At 50.7% G+C, this 24,658-nt stretch overlaps 1 protein-coding gene across 5 annotated transcripts in view; it reads right to left on the reverse strand.

The window, feature by feature from the left end:
• Positions 1 to 10,095: 10,095 nt before the first annotated feature.
• ankfn1b (ankyrin repeat and fibronectin type III domain containing 1b) overlaps positions 10,096 to 24,658 on the reverse strand; it is a 128,118-nt gene continuing 113,555 nt past the window's right edge. For 4 of the 5 annotated variants that reach the window (XM_086140687.1, XM_086140688.1, XM_086140685.1 and 1 more), the window contains 15 exons: positions 24,268 to 24,381; positions 24,102 to 24,199; positions 23,458 to 23,548; positions 20,680 to 20,787; positions 18,088 to 18,187; positions 17,876 to 18,008; positions 16,332 to 16,451; positions 16,037 to 16,252; positions 14,864 to 15,030; positions 14,524 to 14,674; positions 12,714 to 12,882; positions 12,454 to 12,620; positions 12,161 to 12,368; positions 11,377 to 12,086; positions 10,477 to 11,305 (listed from right to left, as the gene is read on the reverse strand). In XM_086140687.1, the coding sequence (XP_085996813.1) occupies positions 11,006 to 11,305; positions 11,377 to 12,086; positions 12,161 to 12,368; positions 12,454 to 12,620; positions 12,714 to 12,882; positions 14,524 to 14,674; positions 14,864 to 15,030; positions 16,037 to 16,252; positions 16,332 to 16,451; positions 17,876 to 18,008; positions 18,088 to 18,187; positions 20,680 to 20,787; positions 23,458 to 23,548; positions 24,102 to 24,199; positions 24,268 to 24,381 (2,852 nt within the window). In that variant the 3' untranslated portion in view covers positions 10,477 to 11,005. Of the gene's footprint in view, positions 11,306 to 11,376; positions 12,087 to 12,160; positions 12,369 to 12,453; positions 12,621 to 12,713; positions 12,883 to 14,523; positions 14,675 to 14,863; positions 15,031 to 16,036; positions 16,253 to 16,331; positions 16,452 to 17,875; positions 18,009 to 18,087; positions 18,188 to 20,679; positions 20,788 to 23,457; positions 23,549 to 24,101; positions 24,200 to 24,267; positions 24,382 to 24,658 lie in introns of all 5 variants that reach the window. The other variant, XM_086140686.1, reaches the window with a different exon arrangement.

Consider the following 24,658-nt stretch of genomic DNA (forward strand, 5'->3'; position numbering starts at 1 on the left):
TACAAACAGTGACAACCACCAAAAGACAGGCGGCAGAGCTGGAGGTTGTAGAGATGAAGATGTTGAGGTTCTCTTTGGGAGCGACCAGGTTAGATGGAGAAGGTGGCGACTCCTGAAGGGAAAAGCCCAAAGGAAAAGAAGAAGAAGCTTCATGGTTTCTACTGTCCCATCTGTCCCATCTACTCACCAACCACCAACATACAACCATTCGTCCTCTTATTCATGCTAACCACCTAGCCGCCGTGTTGTCGTCCAATCACACACAGAGGAATCCCTCTCCCCTCCAGTTCCCACGTTCAGCTTTCTGGCCTTCAGTTCTCCCGTCCCTGAGGGAAGTGACGGCGGCGGCGGCGGCGGTGGCGGCAGCGGCGACGGCGGCCAAAGAAAAACCGCAACAGCGAGAGTAAATGAAAACAGCGGCGTTGGCAGCGGAACAGTGAAACGGTTTAACGTTGAAAATGTTGAGTCATCGGGTTAAAGTCGGAGAGCGACGCGACGCCTCCGTGTGCGAACGCCGCCGCGGAGCGATGCAGCTCACGCTCATGTGACGTGAAGCGTCGTTGTTACGGGAGCGGTTTTGCTATCTAGCGACGGTAAGCCGTTCATATCCGGTCCATCCGAGGAGCCGCCTGATCATCACATTTCAGCTTCCCGTTCATTTTCCGTCCGTTCTGTACTTTTCCTCCGGCAAATTGATACATCGTGAGTATTTTTTTTTTTTTTTTTTTTTTACGGCTTGTAAAATACCGCTTGTGTGACACAGGATGTTCCGGTAAGACCTTTAAAAAGCGTGTCGAGCGGCGCGCACACTCCCGGAGCCGAGCACCTCTCGCAGTCTGGTGTCAGCCTTCGTGCAAAACACGAGTGTGTGTGTGTGTGTGTGTGTGTGTGTGTGTGTGCTGCGATTACAGCCAAGTCCCTGGTGCGGAGCCCAGTAGAAGTATCGTCAGTCTGTCTGTGGCATGTGGTGGTGCTGACCTTCCCTCTCTGCTCGCCTCCTTCCTCCCTCCTCCTCGGGCCTGGTGACTCTCAGACTGGCTCTGGCTCGGCCAGACGCTCGGCCTCCTCGGCCAGCTCGCACACAGGTGCTAACAGGGGCGCCTGTATCTGTTTTCCGCACGCATAAAAACCATTTCGCATTTAAATCGCATTGAAATTTCTGCAAAAATAGGCCAAATCCTGCAGGATGTTGTTCGTGAAAAATCTGAATCTACAATCATGTGTCAACCACACCCCCTTATCCGCAACCCCGGTCAGGTGTGCGGGTGTTTTTTGCAGGTTTGATGTGGTGAAAGCGTTCCCAGAAAGAAAAATAAAACGAACCCAGCCGAACGTGCCCGAGCACACACGGCGTCGTGACGCGTAGAGCCTGACATTAATCTGTCTGGTGTTTCATCGGCAGCGGGGCGGAGCTCGGTGCCGTGCAAGACGAGCCGCAGATCCACGGGGGATATAAATAAACCCCTGGGGGGGGACGGGACGTTTCCAGTGGTCAATCAAGGATGTCAGAAGATGTGAGATGCATCAGTTTCAGTCTTGGCACTCTTTCATTTACCTGGAGCACATATGCTAAGGGTCGCTGCATGTGTTCCTTTGCATGCACAGAAAGTGTGCTGGAGTGTGTGTGTGTGTGTGTGTGTGTGCTCGGGAATGTCTCGAGATGTCGTGAATCCCGGCCGCTCTCATATTATATTTGTATTATCTCAATTATTCTACAGTGTTTCCGATTAATCACGGCTTTATCGATTTCTAAACCCGCTCACAGGACGGCCGGCCCTGAGAGCCAAACTGCATCTGTCCAGATTATTAGGAACAGGAAGACATGCAGGATAGTGAGAGGAATCAAGTGCACGATGTGTGTGTGTGTGTGTGTGTGTGTGTGTGCGCGCTCGGGAATGTCTCGAGATGTCGTGAATCCTGGCAGTCTCCCTACACTGGGCTGCTCTCATATTATATTTGTATTATCTCAATTATTCTACAGTGTTTCCAATTTATCAATTTCTAAACCCAGAATAATCCAGATTATTAGGAACAGGAAGACATGCAGGACAGTGAGAGGAATCAAGTGCACGGTGTGTGTGTGTGTGTGTGTGTGTGTGTGTGTGTGTGTGCTCGGGAATGTCTCGAGATGTCGTGAATCCCGGCAGTCTCCCTACACCGGGCCGCTCTCATATTATATTTGTATTTTCTCAATTATTCTACAGCATTTCCGATTAATCCCGGCTTTCTCGATTTCTAAACCCAGAATAATCCAGATTATTAGGAACAGGAAGACATGCAGGACAGTGAGAGGAATCAAGTGCACGGTGTGTGTGTGTGTGTGTCAGATATTCCGCATGCTATTCCGATATAAATCTGTTTAGACAGTCACATATGGGGACCCGCCTTTGGAGTGTGCGTGCATGTGTGTGTGTGTGTGTGTGTGTGCGTGCGTGCGTGTGTGTGTGTGTGTAAGCCCCCCTCACTGCATCCAGGGGGATTTATTTGACCCCTTATTGCCAGCGGTGAGCCTGTGGTGGAGATGAAAGCATGCCTTCCCAGTGTGGCCCCAGTTTCTATAGCTATGGACACAGACTCACACTGGTCGGGGACAATGGAGGGGCCCCGCCACTCGCCCCTGGCAGGGCCCTCGCCTCCACCCCAACCATCCGTCACTGCAATCATATTTTCAAAACAATAACACGACCGGGGGGTGGCGGGCGAGGGGGGCTTTATTGAAGTGTGTTCATGTTTGATCCCGCGGTATGCGTGTGTGTGTGTGTGTGTGTGTGTGTGTGTGTGGAGGTCCAAAAAGCCGCTGAGCCCTCTCTATCTGTTTGCATGTGTCATGTTATTTTTAGGCACGTGTTTATGTGAACATGCTTGTCTGACTTGTGTCTGTGAGTCCTCACTCGCTGTTCTGAAGCAACTGTTTGCATGTATACGTGTGTGTGTGTGTGTGTGTGTGTGTGTGTGGGTTGTGAGCCAGGTCTTTGATGGTGTGGCCGGAGCGTGCCTAATGTGACTGCTTACTGGGGTGGGGTGATATAGTGGGGTGACGGCGTTGAGCCTCTTGCCCTGGTACTGTCTACCCTGCCGTGGCCGAAGGCTCCCCTTGCAAACTTGAAAGGACCAAAGGAATCCCCCCTTTAAACCCCCCGCCGCCGCCGCCGCCGCCGCCTCCACCCTCCTCCGCCCTCCTCCACCCCCCACGTGTTTGCAGAGAGCATGACATCATCCTTTGCACAAAGGAGGCTGCAGCTCCAGCTAATATGGATGTATATGTGTGCATGTTTATGCGCAGCGCCGGCCCATCAGTCACATTCCCGAAGCCCCTTTTTTTTTTTTTTTTTTTTTTAACCTTCTCCAACCCCCCCTTTTTTTTTCGCTGGCAACGCCGAATAATCCCCGAGTGTCCGGGGATGTGGAATAAATTGCTTTCAGGTTTTTTCGCGAGATGCAACAGGACGGGTTGGGAAACGTAGAGCGCGACTGACTGATATTCTTCACGCCGCTGGCGTCCAGGTACACCAGCCACGATTCACCCACTCTTATTTTTCTGCGTTTTCTCTCCCGGTTGAGTGTTTTTGGACGCCGTGAACACGGACGCGGACGACCTTGTAGGTTTGAATGCGGTTCTGATCTCCAACGCTGCAGCAAGCGTTGCACAACCTCCGGGCCGAGCTCCCCGGTACGGCACGGCGTCCAAAAGTTTTCCTCTCCGGCTCCTCTTTACAGCTTCACGTCAGACATTGTTGCCCTGGGATGGGTTCAAATGCGCCATCTTGTATTTGTTTAAACCATCCCTTCATGGGCAAACAAAAGCCGCCCCTTTAGTAGCATTTTAGCTTTTCAAAACATTAAGATGTGTTTTATGTTTGCAGACGACACTGTGATCTGTAGTGAGAGCAGGGAACAGGTGGAGGAACATCTAGAGAGGTGGAGGTATGCTCTGGAAAGGAGAAATGAAGGTTAATCGCACCAGGAGAGAATATATTTGTGTGAATGAGAGGAACCCGGGTGGAACGGTGAGGATACAGGGAGTGGAGATCAAGTCCAGAGTGCAGGAGAGTCTGGAAAGGAGGTGAAGAAACAGGTTCAAGCAGGTTTGGATGGCTGGAGAAAAGTGTCGGGAGTCCTTTATCAGCCAGAAGGAAAGGAAAAGTGGACGATACAGTGGTGAGACCGGCTAAGCTGTATGTCGAGGACATCATTTTCACTCATTTTCACCGAGAGCAGCAAAATGGTTGCCCCCCAAAAGGCAGCATGTAACGCTAACAATATAAACGTAACCAAATGTAATGTAAAATAAATGTAACTCTGAATTTATGACTCATTCAAATCCAAAATGTTACATATGAGTTCCCGTCTTTCTTGAAACAGCCTTCCATCTGCATCAACGTTTCTCTCCCTGGACATTTAGGGATCATTTGTATTTCTCAATTCCACTTGTTGGCATCGACGTGGATCCACGTGAATTGTGGGAAATGTAGTTTATGGTTTTACGTCTTTGTTTTAAGTTAATCAGACCTTTAAAGACATTCTCGCGTCCCATATAAAATGACGTGACGGGCCACATTTGGCTCGCGGGCCTCGAGTTTGCCGCATCCTCTAGAAACAGAGACGACGAGCAAAAGACAGGAGGCAGAGCTGGAGGTCGCAGAGATGAAGATGTGGAGGTTTTCTTTGGGAGCGACCAGGATGGAGAAGATCAGGAAGGAGTCCATCAGAGGGACGACACACGGTAGATGTTTTGGAGCGATGGTATTGGAGGTCTAGAGGAAGACTGAGGAGATTGATGGATATGAAGTTGGTTGGTGTGAAAGAGGAGGATCCAGAGAATAGGGTTAGATGGAGAAGGTGGAGAAAAGCCCTTTTTTTAGATGGTCGTCGTTTCGGCTCCCGGGTTAATTCAGAATAAGCCAGACAAAAAAAACGCCGCCTCGGTGACGATGGATAGAAACGCCGACGAGGGAGCGTGAAAAGCACATTCACCGCCACCAGCGAGGCGAATGTCACAGCCGCTGAGTTGCAACGCACACACACACACACACACATGTCTTGCATGTGTGTGTACCATCAGGTGTTGCATTTCAGGCATATCACACACACACACACACACACACACACACACACACTCCCTTTAGCCCTCCATCCAGCCTCCATCACTTTAATCTTGTTTCCCAGCCTCTCTGTCTGCGCCGCACACTTTCTCCGCCGCTGCAAGTGTTGCTCAGAGGTGAGGGCTTGTCGCCCTCGCCTGTTTAATGGGCCGTTCCGTTTGCCAACTGTTCCTTTGAGGGGGCCTGGGCGCAGGGCGTCGGAGCCGGGATTTGGGGAGGGAGAGTCGGTGCCGCTGGATCAGACAGATGGAGGGGGGTCCGGCTCCATTCATTTAGCTCTATGAGAACAACAGAGCTCCACTTCAAACAACAAGGACGCAACCTGCTGGCCCCATCGTCTGTGAACGCACACAAAGGCACACACACACACACACACACACACACGCGCGCAGCACATGCGTGCTCATGTTGAAACACATGTGCTTTCATTAGAAGCCTCGCATGTGTGTGTGTGTGTTTGATTATACCAGACTTGAATCCACCTCAAGGGGGGGAGGATGCGACGGGAGAAAATAAAGTTGTCACTTGTGTTGTTGACAGTGCATCTGCACCTCAGCTGTCACACACACACACACACACACACACACACACGGTTGGGTATAAAAACACAGGCTTCGGTGCCCACCCCCATTCTCGGCCCGTCTTTCCCCGGGACCCCCACCCCGGCCCCACCCCACGCCCCCTCCTGAATTCACTGGCACTTCCAGAAAGCTCCGAGGCGCCAGCGGAGTGAGGCTCATCTCTCGGGAACAATAAACCCAGATCTTCATAAAAACTTCAAAAAGGCCTCACCAAGTGTTTTATAGGTGCTTTAAAGGTTTATGGGCCCTGGGGAGGGAAAGAGAGAGAGAGAAAGAGAGAGAGTGGGGAAAGAGAGAGGGAGAAGAATGATGCAGAAGTGGCAGCCTTCACTTTTCCCACCCACTGCATGCAAACACACACACGTGTTGACACACACACACACACACACACCCATGTGCTCGGGCCGCTCTGGGCTGAAGGTGAGGGGAGAGGAAGTCGACAGGTGAGGGCGTGGAAGAAGCATTTTTAGATTATATTTGAACCTCTGCTTGAGTCTGGAGGTGTGTATGTATATGTGTGTGTGTGTGTGTGTGTGTGTGTGTAATCATATCTGCCTGGTCCTCGGTGACCCTGTCAGGGGTCGAGTCGAAGCGAGCAAAGGTGGGGCGTGCTGGGAAGGAGAAGACGGGGGGGGTTTGAAGGCGGCTCACGTTCCAGATCCGAAGATCCGGGCCGACGCTCGCCGAGCGCTTCGGGTCATCGCGGCTCCAGAAGGGAAACTCGCCGCCGCCTCCCCCGGCTCCTCGCCGCCGCCGCCGCCTCCCCGCTCCTCCCCGCTCCACAGCCGGATGTGCTGACTAAATCATCTACGGGGTGAAACCGGCGGACACATAATCTCCCCGGGTCGCCTTCTCGCTCGCAGATTTTTTGATGAGTCACGCGTCTCGGCTCCCGAGCCGAGCGCGCTCCGCTCAGAATCCCTTTTTTACGAGCATGAATAGCACCATTCAGGGCTTTTTTTTTTTTTTTTTTTTTTTTTTTTTTTTTTTGCGAATGTTTTCTTTATAGGTATTCAGATATACGCCAGGGGTTATATTTAGCCCGGGCCCTTCTGGAGTCAGAAGGTTTAAAATTAGGAGGTGTCAGAATTCCAGTTCAATTCTTGAATTACTGTCAATAAACAGTAAAGGGCTGCTCTTAAAGGCATAGTGTGCTGATGGAGATGAATCATGTGTGTGTGTGAGATAAGCCGGCGAGGAAGTGTATTCGGATTTGACCTAACGGTAAATCTTTAACGTATTTGCACACCTAAACATCTGCAGCAGTGTGTTTGCGTGTGTTTTCTTGCGTGTCCATCTGCACAGTGGTGTTGGCGGGACGTGCTGACAGGGAAGCATGCAATATTTTATTTACCCAGAGGGCTGAAAGTAAAAAGAAAAGCGAGGGTGCGCGGCGAAAGGCGGCCGCTGAAAACGACCTGGGATGAAGATCCGGCCAAACATCTGAAGAACGTTCGCTGACGAGATGAAGCAGCGGCAGGAATCGGCGCGCGGAGGATTCCTTCACTACCATGGGAAATGTTTTTTATTTAAGCGCTTTCTTATTTCGCTGTGTGCGCTCAGCTTCGTTTTTGAAAACACGTCCTGTTCGTCGTGTTCGACGCTTCGGGGATGAGAAGGTCATTGGCCGTCATCGGCCCCCGACGAGGCCGAGTCCAGGTCTCTGTCATCCGTTTGGATGGAGTTCGGGTTCACGCCGTCTTTGTCCTCCATCAGGGAGACGATCACATTGCAGAAATTTTCCAGATAATTTAAGATAATTCTTTGTTGATCCCCAGAGGGGGAAATATTAAGAAATAAAAATAATAAAAATATCATTACATCTTTGCTCTCATTGCAAAATTGTAACTGGCTGCACAGTGACAATAAATATAAATGTAAAAAGGAGAGAAAATTAAAAGGATGAAGATAATAACAAGGATAGGAACAGATAAAAGAATGACAAGGATTAAAATAAGCAGGATGAGAATGAGAGGATGACTACAAGGGTCAAAAAGTGTAAAAAAATAGATACCAGAATGATAAGGATAAAAATAAATCACAAACTGAATAGAATAGAATACAAATGTATTAATCCTGAAGGATATTCTTTTGCTAGGCGACTCCATCAGTAACTCTATTCACTTGAAAAATGATATTGATTTTATTGCTGTCAGGGTTCCTTCTTGCAGAAAAGGGGAGGAGAATCAGAATCAGGAAAACTTTATTTGTGTTTGGTGGGGGGGGGGGTGTTGGGGGTAGCAGCATCAAAATTGTACACATCAAGAAGAAAAAAAAAAATCAAAAAAGAGAGAATTTTATTTATTTTAATTTATTTATTCTTATTTTATTTTTATTATATCATATTTTATCTATTTTATTTTAATTTTATTCATTTTATATATATATATATACATGGTTAAATTAAACATATATGATTAAATTATTTTAGTTTAATTTTACTATTTTTTTTACTGTTTTTTTTTTCTTCTCAGGCTAGAATGTGGCTATGTCATCATGAAATAAATGTCAAATGCTGGAAAAAAAAAGCTAAATAACGATAAATCGTGATTGATAAATTACGGAAAAACATCTGCAAATTAGCGAGGGTAGGTATGAATTAACTGTCGATTTTTTTCGTGTCTTCAATTTCCTCATTTAAAATAAAAGAAAACAAACAAAGTCAAATAACAATAGGAATAGTTCGGCAGCGCTAGTATCCCAACGACGGCCGTCTCCCCATGCCTCGCTACCGAATGACCTTTTTTTAAGTTTTCAAACCGACCACGGCAGGATTTCAATTCCACAGTTTGGCCGGGGGCGTCGTCAAGCGTATTCCACTTGTGGGAGCGCAAATTTCGAGTTGTGATTTTCTCGCTCTCTTTTACGTATCACTCATTTTTTTTTCATTTTTCAAGGATAAAATTTGCTCAGATCGCGCTTCATGTCTTAAAAGACTATTGTCATACGTAAAGTGTGGAAATGTGCATTGAATTTCTTACTGCGCTGTCCAAAGTGCATTTAGATTTGTATTGATAATAGCTAAGATGTTTACGCATTATTAAAAATATGAACGGTGTTGGCGATGGCCGGTTCGACGATGAAGCAATAGGAGAAAATATTTTGGCTACTTAAAAAGTGGTCTTAAAAGTGGTCATGTTCACATCACACACACACACACACACACACACACACACACACACACACACTCTATTTAAAGAACCCTCAGATACCTACTCATGTTTGTTTATCCATTTCAAACATGTTCTTTAAATGAGGCCCTATAATGGCAATATCTCACATGCAATGGACGCTTTTATTCGTACTTCTCCATCCTGAGCTGCCCGTGCACATATTATCGTTTTGCTTGAGGACGCATTGTTCTGCTGACGCACTCCTGTTCTCATGACCTCTTCATGCACTTTAGCAATTTGGCTTCATGAATATTATTGTAATCATTTGTTCATGGAAAATACTGCGGTCGATAACGATTGAGCGTGAATGGAAAACCGAAACTGACAGAAAGCATCGGACACACACTTTGTCCAGAGATCCGAAGCCGACGTTATGCATTTTCCAAAATCTGCACCTATTCTTTTATCTGTATATATATATATATATATATATCTGTATGTAAATATATTCATAACTGTGCAATATTTCATGTCATAACAGCTGCATATGCAATATTTTTTCACACTCTTGTGCACTCCTTATCTTTCCCTTGGTACTTAAGACACTTTATAGTTTATTTGTATTTCTTATTCTCCCACTCCCCTGTTTTTTTTTTTAAACAATTTTCTACTATTATTTATTATTGTTATGTTTTTCTTGTAACTCCGGCACAACGATAAAGTTGTTCTTATTCTTAAAAAGGGTAACAACTACGGGTAACTCAACACGCGGCTATCGCTATCGACGCCGGGACGTTGAGATCGGTGAAAAGAGGGAGCCACATAAACAGACTTTTATGTTGTTGTATTCGTTTATTGTTCCATAAAAATAGATTTTAAAAAAAGTGACGTGATGTCTCCTTCGTGACTCGCCCGGCGGATCTGCCAACTGCTCCTTGTAAACATCGGGCTTTTTCTCGAACTGGAAAAGGGGGTTTCAAACCCTCCTCTTCCTCTTAAATCTCCCTCCTCCTCCCTCCCGTTTGAGGTATCAAACCTCGCATTACATTCACATTCAGGGCAGATGCAGTACATTCAACCCCCGGTCTTCTGCATGGATGTACACAGTGTGTGTGTGTGTGTGTGTGTGTGTGTGTGTGCATGTGCGTTTCCAGTGTCACTCATAAAAAGCTGCTTTTTAACAACGTGGCTCGAGAAGACATTTAAGCGCTAGCACGGAGAGTCCCGAGCCGTCGGGTGGGAAAAACCGATCACAAATACAAACTTATTTACACAGTAGTTAACAGGTAAACACGCGTCGGAGGGCTTTAGGAAAAATGCTTCTTGTAAACACCGTTGTGGGACCGGGCCGTGCACGTGAACCCAGAAATGCTACAAAGAAAGAAAAACAAAAAAACCAGGCCGGGTCCTCCCAGCATGCTCCTGCGAGCTCTCACGCTGCTACATATGCAATTTAATCAACACACGTATATATGTATTGAAAAATCGGACGCTAGAAAAATACAGTCGACTACCGGGGGAAGTTTCCGCGACTGTTTCGTAACGCTCGGCTTGTTCGATCCGCAGGGAAATCGGAAATCTCCGAGACGTCTCCTCGAGGAACAGTACCTGCAGCCCTGTTTTCGGTGCACGAGGTAATTCGGACGAAAAGGAAAGAAAGGTAAGAGAAAGCGTCCGCGGGGGAGGAGAGAAAAGCGGGGGTCGTAGTCGCTGAGTCGCTCTCCGCGCCGGCCGAACGCCTACCTACATGCGCGGTATTAAAATACGAGGTTCGGGCTTCCACGGCGACGGCAGAGAATAGGCTGAAGTTTGAGGAACAGCTGGACGCTGGTACCCCATACCTGGAGGGTCTTTTATACCATTTTCAATAACGGGTCTGATTACAAACGATGAGCCTCTGGGTCGCCCCCGCCGGGCCGGGGGGGTTCGCTCCAGACTGACGGGCGCCGAGGAAGGGGAAGCGTTCGGACAGAAATGACCGGAGTATTGCCGTTTTTTGCTGTTCTGAACACCCGAAATTAGCCGGCTTTGTTTGGTATCGCTTCGCACGAGACGGCGCGACGGCGTCAGACGGTTATCGATCGTACGGTCGTCTCGGCGTGTGGCGTTTTCGGGGAGTCGTAACGCAAAAAACATAACACGTGTGAGCGCGCTAGCTCGGATGCGCCCCGCGGGTCACGCGAACGTAAGAACCTCCCTCCCCGACGGGTCACACGGTGGTGGCTCGGCCGTGCTTCAGCGCCAGCGGCGAGTATTCCTTAATCCGCACGCAGAGCTTTCCCCTCAGCCAGGGGTTCTGGAGCTCCAGCGGGCAGAAGTCGTCCTGCAGCCACTTCTCCCTGTCGTCGACCACCAGCACCAGGGCGAAGTGCTTGAGCTGCTCGGGGCCGTAGCGCACGCGCTCGTCCTGCTCGCCGTCGCTGCCGTGCAGGCGCCGCGACACCGCGTTCATCTCCTGGACCACCAGCTGGACCATCTCCCTCGCCGACGTGCACGGGGTGACGCAGAGCTGGAACGGGAGAGCGCGAGTTAGCGTCGGAGAAACGGCGAGCGGACGCGCGGAAGCGAGCGGGCGGGCACCTTCACGCTGGTTTCCTTGGGCAGGCCGGTGTGGTACTGCGGGAACACCCTCAGCGTGGCGTGGCAGCTTTTCCTGAGGTCGGCGGGAAACGGCGAGGAGAGCCTCTGCGTGCCGCTGTCCTCCGACAGCGTCCGCGGCGGCGGGCGCTGCGTCAGGCAGCGCTCGGCGGAGCAGCAGCGGTCCACCGACAAGGGTCGGTGCCACCGCCTCTGCGGGGAGGCGGACGGCGAGGAGCAGCCGGCGTGGTAGTGGTAGAGCTGGTGGTGCGCCGACGCCGAGGAGGGGAACTCCAGGCTGCTGGTCCTCACGCAGAACGCCTGCCGCTTCTCCGTGATGTGCAGCAGCTCGATCTGCCTGCTTGGCAAGATGAAGTCGCTGTCGAAGAGCTCCGGCGCCCCCCGCCGCCGCTCCCCTCCGCACCTGACCCCGACCCCGCCGCCGTCCCTCCAGCGGCGAGGCTCCGAGGCCTGGAGGACGTCCGGCGTGGGAGCGCCGAGGGGCTCCACGCCGCGGTTCCCTCCCGCCGAGCCGCCGCCGCCGCCGTCGCCGCGCAGGAAGCCGCGGGGCTCCAGAGGGGCGGAACATGAGAGCGGCGATGGCGGGAGGAGGTCCAGCTCGCGGGGGCTCTGCGCACGGCTGGAGTCGTAGTCGCTGTCGGTGGTGAGGAAGACCTCGGAGGAGCCCTCCTCGTCGGAGAGGCCGGCAAAATCTGAAACGTCACGTCACGTTAATCTCGGATTCGAACCGCGTCGGGTTCCCGTGCGAAGGGCGGGCTCGCCGTACCACCTGAGTGCTTGTTGCAGGGTTCGGGCGAAGGCACGGGGGACGGCATGAAGTCCGCCTGCGACGAGGTGGACGGAGGCTTGTCCGGCAGCACCTCCTTAGAAAAGTCGACGATCCAGCCGATGGAGATCCCCGTGGGCTGCTTGTAGCGGGCGCACTGCAAGGCGTCCATGATCCACCTCGCGTCCCGCCACACCTCATCCATTTGCTGCGGAACCGTAAAAAGGAGCCGCATTGTTCACGGTCGCCTATGCGACATTTAGAATCCCCGCGTTCTCGACCCACCGGCCCACCTGCACGTGCTCCTGGACCTGCTGGTGTTTCTTCTTGGCCGCCAGCAGCTCGGCTTCGGAAAAAGCCTCCCTCAGCGCCTGCTGGGACATGAGGGACTCCAGCTCCAGCAAGGCCGACGCCCTGCAGTACTGGCCGATGAACCCGGGGCAGTAGGCGTTGAAGTGGACTAGCCGGGAGGAGGGGGTGGGGGGGGGGGAGAAAACAAAACGAGAATACGCACATATCCGGAAACATCGGCGCGGGACACGTGCGCGCTCACCTAGTTCAAAGATCTGCAGGGGCAGGGTGAAGAAGCCCGAGCGCGGGGAGTAGGGGTTGTTCTGCCCGTGGGCGGTGCAGACCTCATCTGAAGGTGGCAGGAGCAGCAGGAATGACACTTTGTCCCCAAATTCCAACACTTCCTGGCTGTAAATTCGGAAGTCCTGTACCTGCACGTGCACAGGGGACACGCCGACGTTCGAAGAGTTTATTGTCACTTGTTCGGGGGGGAAAATGTGTTTCCCTGTAGCGTCTGCTTTTGGATGTGCGCTGAGAGGAGGAGTGTTGACATTGTTATCAATATAATAATAGATCAGGGGTCGGCAACCTTTAACACCCAAAGAGCCATTTGGACCCGGTTTCCTCGGAAAAGAAAACACCGGGAGCCGCGATTACTTTTTGACGTCTAAAATAAAGGTACCGCTGTATATATTGCTTTTTATTACCTTTACACTTTGTATAAACAAGTGTGTAGTGTGTTGCTTCTGAAATTCACAAAGTATTACGGAGAAAATTACATTTTATTTATGTAATGAACTCATTTTGAGCTTTGGGCTTTCAGAGCGTGTAGCGGAGCCTTGACCTGAATTTTAAAAATAAATCGGGAAAAAAATCACCGTGTCGGTAAACAATAAAAAATAAATATTTGCAAAATATCTTCACAAATATTTATTTTACCTGGTTTATGGGACTTCTGCTCCTGAACTTCTGCGCACGGCATCTGCAAATCGGGACTTTACCGGCTGGCGGGTAATGTGTGACGTTATTTCGAGCGGCGAAAAATAATAAATATAATTCTATTCAATATTTCAAGATCACAATAATCTTCCAACTTCGAACTAAAAGTTAAAAAAAAAAAAAAAATTAACACAAATGAAATACACTTCAATTAAATATTTATAATTTATTTTCCCAAGCCGCTCGGAGCCGCAGTGTAAAGATGCCGAACCCCGGAGTAGATGAACAGTGCAATAAGACGTTTGCAGTTGCGAGGATGAGTGGAATTTAAGTGTGCAGTGGGAAGCTATCTGAGCTTCATCCACAGGCCGTGAAGGATTCTGCAGGGCTGACCAGAACAATTTTGCTGCGATAGAGGTCGTGCACAAAAGCGCGGCGTGAAATAAGACTTGAATATGAATCCGGGTTCGGTCTCCGGGAAGGAGCTTCTTCCTGTTCGTTCTTAGCATCCCGTTTATTTTGGATTATATTTGTCATGGCTTTTGTCACTCTGTTTATGTTCTTTTCCCCGTTGTTGTCGTTTTGGTTGTCTATTCCGGCTTATTCTCGTTTTTTTTTTCCATTGTGTCGTCCATTCTTATCCTTGATGTTGTTGTTGTTCGCTTTGCTGTCTATTTATTTGTGGATGTCTTTTGCTATTTTTCAATTGTCTCTCTCTTTATATTTATATTGACACTGTAACCGTTACGCTGGGGAGTCAGTAGATCTTACCTTATTTTCTTATCTGACATACCGGTAACCTTTCGAAGTAGAGCTAGCCCGATAAGTCGTGTAAAAGCCGTGCTGGCGGAGGAGTTGGTGGTAGGACGTCGAAGCCGAACGGACGGCGAGTGCCGACGGGATGGAAAGTCGGATCATGTTGTTGTGCAGAAACGGCGCGGCATTAGTGGTCTAACCGGCGCCGGGCCGGGAACCAGTCATTTTCGTTGCGTTTGCACAGTTCGCCGCTGCGCGTGTGTTTTCTGAGGGGGCCGCTAATGGTTTCGTGTGGAAAATCGATGATGGAGCCCCACACACACTCACACACACACACACACACACTTGGGCTATTTCGGCCCTGGCTCGGCTCAGACCTGATTGCCGGGGACGTTGATGTGGGCTATCAGATCTTTGATGGCACCGCGCAGGTCCTTCAGGAGGTGATGAGGACCACTCTGTACATCTTGGTCCATTTCCAGGGACTCCTCTGGAGAGCTGAGAGCCTGCAGCCACTGCCACTCCTCTCTGGAATAACACACACACACATACACACACACATGCGGGGGATGTGTCACTGGTTCATGTCACGGCTGTCGTTCCCATTAGTTTGCAGTAAATGTGTGTATTCTGAAACAGAAAAAGCAGATCGACTCGCGCTCAGACCGTGAAACCAAACCTCTCGTCGCCGTCATCGGAAACCCGGCGTCTCCCCACCTGGACACGTTGCTGTTGTCCCGTATCTTGGCGTGACAGAGCACATTGGGCAGCTTCTGCGGCACCAACGCCCTGATCTGCTCCACAGACGTGCAGAGTTTCAGGTATCCGAGGTACAAACCCGGGGAGAGCAGCTTCCTGCTTCGCCGGTGATACGCCAGCTTCTCCTGCGGAAGACAGCGGAGGAGGAGGAGGTGGAGGAGGTGGAGGGCGTGTTGACGTCTGGTGTTTGGCTGCTCTCGGTCCTTGAGAGACTGCAGTCTGAAGCCGTTCCGTGCTCCGAGTGGAAATCGACACGGGCAAAACAGCCGCTCAGCACATTTTTATGTATTTCATAATATAATTTGTCCGTATCTGACTGCAAAACAAATATTTCAGCGAGCCCCGCGGTTTCGCCATTGTTCCGGAGCCGCAAGGCCAAACCGACTTCCACTGGAGACGAGGGAGCCTTGCAACAATGGTATCGGGTTTGCGGAGCCGTATAGACAAATCAACTTGTGGTTTTCGGTTCCGAGTCGGGGAGTATCTGACAAAAACAGTTAGGCGGCGTTTGCGGAAAAAGACGCTATTGCACACACACACACACACACACGTCTGGAATTCAGCTCCGAACGGCACCGACGGGAAGATAATCTTGACGTGTCCTCACCGGGCGCTAGCATACAGCCATCACGAAAGCAATGAATAATAAATAAACTTGTTATTGGAAGCATATTTCAGCTTATCCCCTATTGTTTCAGTCACGGGGCTTCATATTTATCTGTTTAAAATAAATTGAAAAAAAAAATTGAAAAAAGGGCATTCATTCCAATAAATAAATGTTTCCCAGTGTCTTTTCGGGACATTTTGTTGTTGACGAAGCCGTCGCCCCCTCCCTCCCCATTTCATCCGCGGGGGGAAACAAAGGAAAATGCAAAGAATGAACCCGATAAAAACCACAACCACTACTGAGAACCCCCTCCATCCCCCCCCCCCCCCTTCCCTAACTGCCGTGGAAGCAGGCTGTCTCCAAAACAACAGCCAGAAAAAAAATAAGAGTTACAGTAAACGCCGAGTCCTGGTTTCGGAAAGGAAAAGGCCACGGCGGATCGGTAAAGGCGGTAGGAGAACGTTTTTTTTTTTTTTATTGGTTTGGTGATTGGTGGATCGGACGCCGTTTTTGCTGGACCTTACGTGCAGCGTGATGAGGAGCACGTCCAGGGCGGTGGGCTCCTCCGGCGACGAGATGGACTTGCGTTGCAGCTGCAGCTTGCAGAGCGGCGTCCAGCGCACGCCGTCCAGGTTGGGACACGCGCTCATGTCTTTAAGGAGGACCAGCAGGGCGTTGCCGTGTTTGTCCTTGACCGGCTCGAAGTACACCTGGCCCAGGTCCTGCGTCCCCAGCATCCCCTGGAGGACGACAGAGCGCCGGTGAGAAAACGTCTCGCGGCGAATTCGTAGCGCGGACGTCCGAGGTCAGCGGACAAACCTGCAGGAGCGAGACGGCCTGCAGCATCTTGAGGCGAGTCTGCAGAGTGCAGGAACACGACGACTGGGAGGGGTTGACGCACTGCTGCAGCCAGTGGATCTCCTCCCACAAGTAGGACACCTGGGCAATGCATCAAACATGACACGGTTAAATGACTATTTTGTTTTTTATTCATATGCTGCTGTTGCTTCTGGTCTTGCGAATACTTTCTGGAGACGTTGGATAATAGATGGCTTTTGGTGGATTTGTTTTCCATCCTTATTTCTATTACAGTATACCTTTGTTTTTCGCGGGGGTTACGTGATAGGCAAAATCCGGGGAGTGGAAATCTTTTTTTTTTTTTTACAATGATTATATACTGCTCAAAAAAATAAAGGGAGCACTTGAACAACACAATGTAACTCCAAGTCAATCACACTTGTGTGAAATCATAGTGTCCACTCAGGAAGCAACACAGATTCATTTGGACTTGTTTTAAGGACATTACATCAAAGTTGGATCAGCCTGGAGTTTGTTTTTACACTTTAATTTTGAGTGTGATTCCTAATCCAGACCTCCATGGGTTGATACAATTGATTTCCATGGATCATTTTTGTGTGATTTTGTTGTCAGCACATTCAACTGTGTAAAGAGCAAAGTATTTCATAAGAATATTTCATTCATTTAGATCTAGGATGTGTTTTTTAAGTGTTCCCTTTATTTTTTTGAGCAGTGTACAAATACAATTATTATACAAATTATACAATTTCCTTCTTTATGGAACGAACGGAAGATTCATTCGTTCCGTAATGCCGACCTACAGCCGCATAGCTTTTACCTTCCCTTAGCATGTCCAGAAGTTTAACTTTATCTGCGATAGATAGCATCTTCCGCTGCCTTTTGGGCCCTTTTGTCGCTCCAGAGCGTTTTGTCAACATTATGGGTTTTAGCGAAACTCGAAATTTGCGAGAGAATTTGCACGTACGTCATGTAAATCTGGCAAGCTGCTTTACGTACGTGTACATATTAAACTGCAACGTTATTGACGCACAGGTAGAGAAGAAGCGGAGTGACTTTTTTAGCCAATCAGAATGCAGAACACAATAAACGATGCAAATCCGTGAAGTAGCGAAACCGTAACAAGTAAACCGCGTTATAGCGAGGGATCGCTGTAATGATAATAATTTCCGCAGGCGTTCATTCATTGGTTCCTCATCTACGCTGCTTATGCTGCACTCATTCATGTTATATCAAAAAAAAAAACACGCATCTCATCCTCTCATTCACACGTTATATAAAAACACACATTCATTAACCCTCTCATTCGCTGTTTATATAGAAACACACATTTTATCCTCACATTCACACGTTATATAAAAACACGCATCCATTCACGCTTCATAAAGAGCCGCGCATAAACACACAACCATTCACCCTCTCATTCACACTCCTACACACACCCGTTCGCACTAATTTAGCCGTCACGTCGACACACAACCATCCTCGCGCCGTTCGTAGACGCCATTCACCCTTTCAGTCACACCCGGCGGCAGCTCCTGGTCTACCTTGGTGAACCAGAGGAAGTCCTGCATCAGGGAGCTGGAGTAGGAGTCCTCCACCTCCACGATGGGGATCTGGTCCTCCGGGGTCACCAGGACGTTGTCGTCTCTGTAGAATATGGACGTCAGGTAGAGGCCTCTGGAGGAATACACGGAATAAGGAGTGTGAAACACCCACGACCCGCCACCTTCGCATCCTCTTCTACCATAAGCTTTACCTTTTTAAGCTTTTCACAAATTTGTTGTTGGTTTGGAAGAGATGGCGCAGGCTCTTGGAGACCGAGTGCTTCCTGCCTTGCGGAGGGCCTTTGCACGGTTCTGCCGAGACCACAATGAAGACGTCAGCGTATTTATTTCTGAGAAAAAGCTTTCCCGCCGGTGTCGGACCTGCTAAGACAGAGCGGAAAACCGTAGATCTCGCCGACTCAGAACAAACACGGGAAGTAGGTTCCTGATTCGCCGGAGCACGCGGGAAGCGGATCGGAAAAGGAAAACGAGGAAATCTAGTGTGTCGGGACGGCGCGGAGACGAGACGGAGCGCCCGTCAAACCCGCCGGCGCCTGAGAAGCTCCGGAAACATCTCCCCGCAGACGGGCTGTTACCTAATGGACAACAAACCTGACACGTCCAGCAACTGCTGAAATGTTTTTTTGGACATTTCACGCGCTCCAGTGCCGCGCCGGCTGCAGATCCCAGACTACTGGCCTTCAGGGAACCACTAGCTCCGGCGTCCCGGTGGGACACTAACTGTGTATTTGTATGCGTGTGTGTTTACCTGCACATACTTCTGCTGCAGGAGCACGCCATGTGATTGGAGCCAAGGAGCTGTAGTAATTTGTATATATGTGTGTGTGTGTGTGTGTGTGTGTGTGTTAACCCTTCGCCACTCACTGACAGGGAGGTCAGTTAAGTCTGTGGGGACATGTTTATTTTTAGTGGGCCTTGAGGGGGTTGGAGGCGAGAGAGGGAGGTGTGTGTGTGTGTGTGTGTGTGTTTGTGTGGGCGCCTGTTGGTGAGATAACGCACCTCCCAACTCATTAGAAACCCCGAGTCCCGAACCCTTAACGGATTCCCTCCCCTCCCAGGTGATCTAACTCTCGCCCCAGGCCACTTAGAGTCAATAAATCCCCCCATTCAGGACCCGAAAGAGCTAATTTTCTCTTCAGGTGGAGGTGGAGCCACGAGAAAAACCAGCACCCTGGACCCCTCCGGACCCCCCCGGATTTCTGGTCCGCCCCGGCCCCTCCTGGCCCCGGTCCCTGTTTGACACTGAGTAAGACAGACAAGTACGGCAGACTGCTGGGGTGCCGGTGTTAGTCAAGGCCTCTTTCACAGTTTAATTAATAGTGTTTGGACAAGGGGGAGCAGAGCGGCGCGGGGCTACGAGCCGTGTGTGTGAGCGTGTGTGTGTGTGTGTGTGAGAGAGACGAAAAAGAGACCGTGCACTTGAATATTTGTACATATACATGTGTATCTATGTGCGTGCCTGTCTATCTTTACGTGCGTATATGTATGGACAGTAGACAGGACGGCTGGCGGGCTGCAGGGGCGGCTCGCTCGCTCGCTCGCCCGCCTAATTTATGCCCTCTCCCGACTTGCAGCCGAAAACTCGTCTCCTGCAGGAATAACAAACATGACCCCGGGACACGCCACCTCGGCTACCGTGCCTGAACTTTCAAGCTCAATCAGTCACCGTCTCCGCGACCCGGGAAGGGGGGGGGGGGCGACTCAATACCGGCTATTATATCGCGTCGGTCGGTTTCGGGGGGGTCGCGCACGCCCGTCTGAGAGGGACGTCTCCGTGCTAAATTCACTTTCGCGTCATGTAAGCGGCGGCCGGCGAGGACAGGCTCTGACACTTCTGGGACCCGGCGGCGTTCGGAGGGGGGGGGGGAAACAGTCCGAGCGCGAGAGGAGCCCATCTGCGCTCCGTCACAAAGAGAGAGAGGCATTGAGCCGAGGGAAGGGCTGAGTCATGGAAAGGAGTTTTCGAGTGTTTTTTTTTTTCGCAGGGCCTCCGAAGTGCTTGTCGCACCCGGGATTGTTAAGTGTCCGTCAAGGTGAGATGAAACACGGCGAGCGGTGAGACGTTTAGCACCTGCCGAGGCCGGAGGACCTTCAAATGTGTCGCCCACCGTCGGCGCCTCCGGGTTTTTTCCCCGTTGCAGAATCCCAGAAGCGGCGTCAACAGAGGAAACGCCGTTTTTTAACGGGAACCTCAGAGCCGGCGGCCTTCCGCCTCGACCGGGTGGGCGAGGAGGAACCCTCAGGGTTCCACGCCGTCCAAAAACACGACAGAATAACACCAAGGTCTCCTGGTTGTATTCCTCGCTCCTCCTGGTTCCATTAATTGAGAACCAATTTCCCCACGAGGGATTAAAAGAGGATAAATTATTATTATCCAGTTCGAACGGCTCCATCTGCACTGAAACTGGTTGGAAAGAAAGGAAACAAACAAGACGCCGCTTCTATCGTGTCTTTTTTCCTCAATTTTATTTTTTTCATTCTTGCCAATTGAAGCTAGAAAGTTATTTCCCTGTAATATCAGGTGGTTGTTTGTATCTTTTCACACGGCAGCCGGTCTTACTTGGAACCCGTTTCCCCCACAAGTCTTCTGACTGATTGGTCAGTGTTTGCTTTTAATAGTTTCGGTTCTACCTGTTTCATGGAATTTTTTTTTTTTTTTTTTTTTTGCGTACTCGGCTCTAGGATGCACATTAGGCAGTCGTCCACTGGCTATCAGCGGGAAAACGGCGAATATATTCGCAAAGTCACCCTTGGGCGGCGTCGACCGACATACAGCGCCGTACCGTGGCAGACACAATGGCGATGCGCTTCCTTGATCTGTCCGAGCAGCAGGTCCAGCGCCTCCTTCTGGCCGCTCTGCCGGGGAGCGCGGCCGTCCAGGTCCCGCCAACCTGCGGAGAGAAACGGAAGTCTCAAATACTAATGGTTTAATAGAATCCCCGGACGAGGACGCATTATTCGCCGTATTAGAGGTGTTGGCGATATTACGCTCTGGTTGTTGTTTCATTGCGCACGGATTTCTTGTTTTCATGAAATGTGTTTTAAGTGGCTTTTATTTTAAGGGTTCTTAATCCACGACGAAACCATTTTTATATGACATCGATATGAGCCCGCGTGGAAAAGGAGGCCGCGTTTTTTAATGCGAGATAACCTCGAGTTCCCGGCTGGGTGACTTTCACCCAATGGCCCCGTTGGAGTCGAGCTAATGCGTAGAAATTAAACCGAAAAATGCGCAAGATCACTTCTTCTTCACCCCATTCTCTAGATCCTCCTCTCTCACACCAACTAACTTCATGTCCTCTCTCACTACGTCCATAAATCTTGCTCTAGACGTCCAATTCCAGCATCCGTCTACCGAACGATTCACTCTCCCTCCTCTGTCCATGACCCGACATTATCTCCAAAACATCTACCATGCGTCGTCCCTCTGATGGACTCATTCCTGATCCTCTCCATCCTGGTCGCCCCCAAAGAGAACCTCAACATCTACACCTCTGCGACCTCCAGCTCTGCCTGCTGTCTTTTGGTCAACGCAAGATCACGACAATAACCTTTGTGCAAAAAAAAAAAAAAGTAGCGTCGACATGCGAACGCACTCACAGCAACGCCGATTAAGAAAAATGAGACGAAGCAATAAAAGGAGGAGATTTCATCTTCAACTTCTTCATTTCTTTTTTTTTTTTTTTTTGTTTTTTACACAAAACCCCACGCTGTCCCTCCTCACCTCTCCGCGAAAGCGATCCTCCTCATCGCTACCATTTCTGCTAGAAAGCCAGCATCTCCCCGCCCGCTCGCTCACAGGAGGATGTGTCAGCGATAACCCTCCACCCCTCCACCCCGACTCCCCCACCGAACCCTCCACCCCGACTCCCTCTCCCGGAGCCCCCCGGAGGGCGCGAGGGGCCGAAACACGGTGAGCTCTATTCCCGGAAAGGTGCCTGTCCCGACAGGACAAGCGGGCCCTTTAATGGGCGTCCACGGGCCGGCATAAGGCCCCCACTGTTGGGGCCGCGCCGTGTGCTGCAGCACAGACATGCAAATATTTCCAGTGGTAGGCCCAAATGGAAAACACAAACATGCAACATCGAAATTAGCTCGGAGAGAGGGAGGAAGGTGGACAGTAGAGAGAGAGAAAAAAAAAAAAAAAAAAAAGAGAGGGAAAGCCCAGTCTCTTAAAATTAACACACACACACACACTGGTGTGCTGATGAGGACAAACATGTTCATGTGTTCCCCAGATGTGCCACGAGGGTGCCAATACGCCCACAATCGCGGCGCCTACGCGCGCTCTCCTGCGGCATGTGGGCACCGCGCCGCACGTTAACAACAATTTACTCCGTAGAAAAAAACACGCATGGACGTCCCGACCGGCTTGTTAGCATGTAGCCCGGCTAGCCGCGATAACGGCTAACGTTTACGTCCGGCGCATACATGAGCGGGAGGGCTGAAGCCGTCGTTGTGAGTCAACACCTCAGCTGTTGCCGCACATGAATTCACGATTAACTTCTTGGCCCGAGTCTGCCGGCTCCTTGTGCCAGCGCGCCGTCCCCGGGCTACGGTTACACTCTCTGACGTCTGCAGAGAGGGTCCCATAACCCGCCCGGCCCGCTGGCCGCTCGGGCGGCCCAGCTGTCCCCCGGTGATGTCAAAGTGGCGTTGTGGAATGGCGGCGGAAGAACAGCGCGCCGGATGAGCGGGTGAGATATGATGCAACGGTCAATGCCCCTTATTGTGTGGGAAAGTGATACACTCATTGCACAGTGAGGTCATTCAGACACACACACACACACACACACACACATACATACAGACACTGCAGCTACATGCTACTTGAAAACAAATGGATTGAGGATGAGTGCACGCCGATGCAGAGCAGTACTTTTTTCCATGCGTGCAGTAATAATACAAATTATAGTGAATATGTTGGTGGACGGATGCTGGAATTGGAGCTGCGAGGCAGGAGGTCGAGACCGAAGACTAAAGAGAAGATTTATGGATGTAATGAGAGAGGATTTGAAGGTAGCTGGTGTGAGAGAGGAGGATTCAGAGAATAGGGCTAGGATGGAGAAGGTGTCGACCCCTGAAGAGGGAAAAGAAGAAGAAAAAGAATACAAACGACCTCCTTGCTTTCACATGTAAATCTAGTGCTAACAGTGCTAACTTCAGCCTTTACTAAATTGTCACTCTTCCTTGTTCAGATGTTTACATTTCCTCTTTATTTTACTTTCACTCCTCTATTTATTGTTTTATGGCTTGAAACCGGACCTGGGCACTAATTTCGTACCCCAAACTGTAAGGTGCGCTGGTACGACAGTAAAACTCCCTCGGATCATCCTTGAATCGTAAAGCAAAGAAGGTTCCCGGTTCAAATCCGACAGAACGCATTTGCTTGTGGAATTTACACGGGTGCGAAGAACATGGCTGTACGTCTGTGAACGTGGCCCAATGCCAGCCGGAGAAGGCTCCATAGGCTCCATACAGACAACGAATGACGTCACAGGGCTTCCAAGAAAAAGCAAACATTGTGATTTATGCAAAGTGGCGGCGAAGGGGGGACTCACTGGACGGGGCGGCGCAGGCAGGAGTGGAGATCAGCGCCGGCCCCCAGCCCTTCATGTTGTAGGCCGACACCTGGACGTAGTAGTAGGTCCCCTGGAAGGACGGACGGGACGAGAAATGGCACAATGCGATGAAAAGAGCATTTGATTTATTGACGGCGCTGCTCTGCGGCCGGGCTCCCGTCTGGCTCGGCGCTCTCCGGGCTCTCCGGGCTCGAGGGCCCGTCAAGGAAACCGACCGTCTGCTCGGCCCCGGCGCAGACAGCAGGCCTCTGTCCGCTCTTTCTCAGCCAGATCAATCAAACGGTGCGCGACACTTCTTGACCTCGCTTTGACCCCCCCGAGCGAGCCTTGGCTAGCAGCGCAGAGGAGTGGGGGGTTTTCTCACACAAACAGCCAGAGGAGCGTCCGTTTGTCTGCACGCCCGTTTAAAAGTGCCAGACGTAAATCAGGTGGTAGGCTACCCGGCTGTCCCCTCACATCTCTCAACCTGGAGATCCCACCAGCTGGAGAAGGTGCGGCTACCGCTACCGTAGCTCTGAAATGCTTTCAGAGGTCTTTCCGGAGAAGGTCGGATTTGCAGCGGTTGACTGCGCACACACATAAACACACACCGAGTCCGAGAAGACAACGCGTCTTCCGCCTACCGAGGTGAGCCCGGTGATGTTGCACCGGAGCAGAGCGGCGTCCTCGACGATCGTCTCGCCCAGCGCGGCGGTGAAGGACGGGGAGGAACTCCATGTCACTGCAAAACAAGTTATTTGATCAGCTGAGTTTCAACGTGCGGAGGTTTATCGGACAAAGAGCCCGAACCTTTGTACTTGGTCACCACAGCGGAGTTGACGCAGAGCGGCTCCTGGAAGTCCACCCTCAGACTGCTGCTGCTGCAGACGGACAGTCGAACGGCGCCGGGGGCGTCCGGAGGGCCTGGAAGGAGACGGACAGACGGCAGGACGCGTGAGAGGAAAGCTCGGGGTCTTCAGCCGAGGACGCTAAGACGCTTTCGAGGACCCGCGGGTGAAAATCCACCGCCGGCGGCCTTCCGCCTCCACCAAGAGAGCGATGGAAAGAAGAGCGTTACTGAGACAGAGGTGGGTGTGACGGTTGGGAGGGACAAACGTCCCCTCGTCAGTAGCGCTAACTGCTACATGCTAACTGACGGGCCGCTATAGGTCAAGCCGCGCCCCCTGTCTAACCCCTGGAG

This window comes from Fistularia commersonii, chromosome 33, assembly GCF_037954325.1.
Source record: "Fistularia commersonii isolate RoL2024-O1a breed Wild chromosome 33, RoL_Fcom_v1.0, whole genome shotgun sequence".
Classification (NCBI taxonomy): domain Eukaryota; kingdom Metazoa; phylum Chordata; class Actinopteri; order Syngnathiformes; family Fistulariidae; genus Fistularia; species Fistularia commersonii.